We start from the raw sequence: 2,739 nt of genomic DNA, 5'->3' as shown, positions 1-2,739 counted from the left end.
AATCAGGCCCTGTAAATTGGCAGAGTACCAAGTACTCCGTACATCTCTAGTTGATATTTATCAAAACCTCCATATCTTGTATTTTTCTTCCATTCTATAAAATCTGAGCAACATGTCCAAATTATTATAATGATCTTGTGTTACTCTGGATGCATACTTTATCTATTCAATGGAACTTTTTACGCAAATTAATTTGAGTAATTAAAAATTACACTTAGATTTCATTTTGATACCGAGGAATTAACATAACATGAAACCCAAGTTGGCAAAATACCTCACTGCTGAAATAACTCTTGCCATTTTTAGCTTGGGGAAAAAATTCAGAAAACTTGCGAAGTGTTCCACACTACGATAATTCGACTTTATTTCTAACACTTCAGATGTCCAAACAGAAAATATTTTAATCAATCTAAATGATTGATTTTTCAAAACAAATGTGACTTGTGCTCTTCTCAAAAGAAAAGATTCAATTTATAAAACAAGTTCAACACTTTTCTAATTTGACATAAAGATATATTGGTGGCTTAAAGGGAATAAAGTTACAGTTCCTGTTTAATATCCATATTATTTGGCCATCCTTCAGCACTTAACCTTTGTATGGATGGGTAACTCATACGTTGTTTCGCAGAAGAATCGCCTTTGTTAGACCAATAGGACACTAAATGAGTTTGTTCATGCTTTTCATGAAGACTTTTCAACTTAAACGTTTTTTGACAGTATTCACAAGTATAAGGACGTTGTTTATCATGAATTAAAAAGTGGGTCTCAAGAGAACCCTTCGTTTTAAAACGTTTGTTGCAAATGTTACAGCCAAACTTCCTAAAACCAGTATGAGTGACATAATGTTTGTGCAAATTAGTTTTCAAAGTGAATGCTTTGAAGCATACTCCACACACGTGAGGCCTCTCCCCGACATGTATCAAGTGATGCTTCTCGAGATATGCTTTCGACGAAAATCCTTTATTGCAGATGTCGCACATGAAACTCGATTTGTCCAGCGAATGTGTTGAGTAATGCTTATTGAGGTTCGTTTTCAGAGTGAAAGCTTTCTGACATATTTCACAAACATGAGGCTTCACCCCTTGATGAATGAGTTCATGTTTCTGCAAGTACTGCTTCGATGTGAAACCTTTCCCACAGTTTGTGCAATAGAACCGTTGCTTCAAAGGATCGTGCACTCGGTAATGCTTTTGTAGGTTATCTCTCAAAGCAAACTGCTTCAGACAAATTGTGCACGCATGAGGCTTTTCTCCATTGTGGAGTAAAATGTGTTTTTGCAGATAAGCTTTGGAAGAAAATCTTCGGTCACATTCATCACACGCATGAGGTTTGACATCGCTTTTTAGCGAAGAGTTTTCAGGCGCAGTTTCCTGAAACTCTTTATCTTCTTCACCATGCACATCTGTTCCGTCATCTGATTCTTGAACAAAAACTTCTCCTCTCTCTTCATTTTGTAGATTATGGAACTCTTCTTCCCCTTCGCATTCTTGAACATGGAACTCTTCTTTTCCTTCGTGTTCTTGAACGTGCTCTAACAATGTGTTTTCTTGCAAAAATGCTTTTTTGCAAATAGAACACACGTAAGGTACAACGGTTAGCCTTGTCGCTCCGTTTTCAATTTTTGCAGCATCAACAACATACATATTTAACGAATTTCAAACACTTCAGTAACATTCGATTTATGTAACATGAAAAACCTTCTAAAAACTTACTGTTTGTTCAATTTCGATTTATTACACGTTAGATGACGTGAAATCAAACGCTTTTTTTTTCATAGAGGATTTTCGTAGTATACGCAACAAGAAATTCATCATCAGCAGCATTATAAACACAGGTACGGTTAAAACAAAATGCGAAGTTGTAGTCTCAAACTTCAAAATGGTACCAAGAACTGTACAATAAACTGGAATGCTATCAGGAACTCTAGTTCAAATGAATCTAGATATTTTTTTTCTGTTCTCTTTTTAATCTCTATTTCATTTATATTATCGTAATAAAACAGAGAGTGAGTTCATTTTTTAAAACTTCAATAGGCGGTTTCATTCGACCGGTCAGTAACTAACCGGTCGCTCTCGGTCGTGCTCGTCGAACGCACTCCAAGAAAAAACAAGAAATAGTTTAACGTTTTTTCGCGCAAATAAACAATTGATTAATACACGTGTTTCAGTCTTTTCCGGAACCCATTTTTCAAACTAAAGTTGTGAGTTTTTGGATGTAAAGACACCCGGTAAAAGCCTGTTCATTTGTTGGGAAAAACGTCAGATATTTCATGCTAATATTATCATTAGTTTTTTAGGTGTCCGATTTTGGAAATCAGTCGTGGTCTTTATGGTCACTAGTGATGTGTTTTGGCGGGCAAATCTACTGCTGCTCTAAATGTTTATGCTTCGCTGTCAACTAGGTTCTCAGGCAACGATCACTTGCGCTGTGCGCTAATGGCATCAGTGAATGGCATTTCATCGTTTGTGATGTCATGTGCAGAAGCCGAAAAAATGAATTTCAATCTGCGCACTGATAAAAATAATTGATAAAAAATATTAAACTTTGTCAAATTATTTGAAAAATGGTTAAATCCTATGTTTGTAAGCATGCTCTTTCAGAAAGAAGTACTATTAAAATTTCGGAAAAAAACCCCATTGCACACACTAGCAATGCTTTTATCTATTTCATGGATTATCTGCAAATTCGGTTATGTAAGGTTACCGGTACTCGGTACCACTCTATTCCCCGAAAAATTGG

At 35.7% G+C, this 2,739-nt stretch overlaps 1 protein-coding gene across 1 annotated transcript; it reads right to left on the bottom strand.

Annotated features, from left to right (window-relative positions):
* Window positions 1–353: 353 nt before the first annotated feature.
* LOC129233800 (gastrula zinc finger protein xLCGF3.1-like) lies at window positions 354–1,781 on the bottom strand. Its single transcript, XM_054867775.1, has one exon. It carries the CDS (start codon window positions 1,641–1,643, stop codon window positions 540–542), a length of 1,104 nt encoding a protein of 367 aa, XP_054723750.1. The 5' UTR covers window positions 1,644–1,781; the 3' UTR covers window positions 354–539.
* Window positions 1,782–2,739: the final 958 nt, after the last annotated feature.

Source organism: Uloborus diversus, unplaced genomic scaffold (genome assembly GCF_026930045.1).
Source record: "Uloborus diversus isolate 005 unplaced genomic scaffold, Udiv.v.3.1 scaffold_737, whole genome shotgun sequence".
In the NCBI taxonomy this organism is placed as follows: Eukaryota; Metazoa; Arthropoda; class Arachnida; order Araneae; family Uloboridae; genus Uloborus; species Uloborus diversus.
The sequence above is the reverse complement of the archived record's forward strand: the minus strand, read 5'-3'. Positions and strand labels throughout refer to the sequence as shown.

Bases quoted from the DNA above. Each gene is read 5' to 3' on its own strand.
- LOC129233800 (XM_054867775.1), bottom strand. From the start codon at position 1,643: ATGTATGTTGTTGATGCTGCAAAAATTGAAAACGGAGCGACAAGGCTA.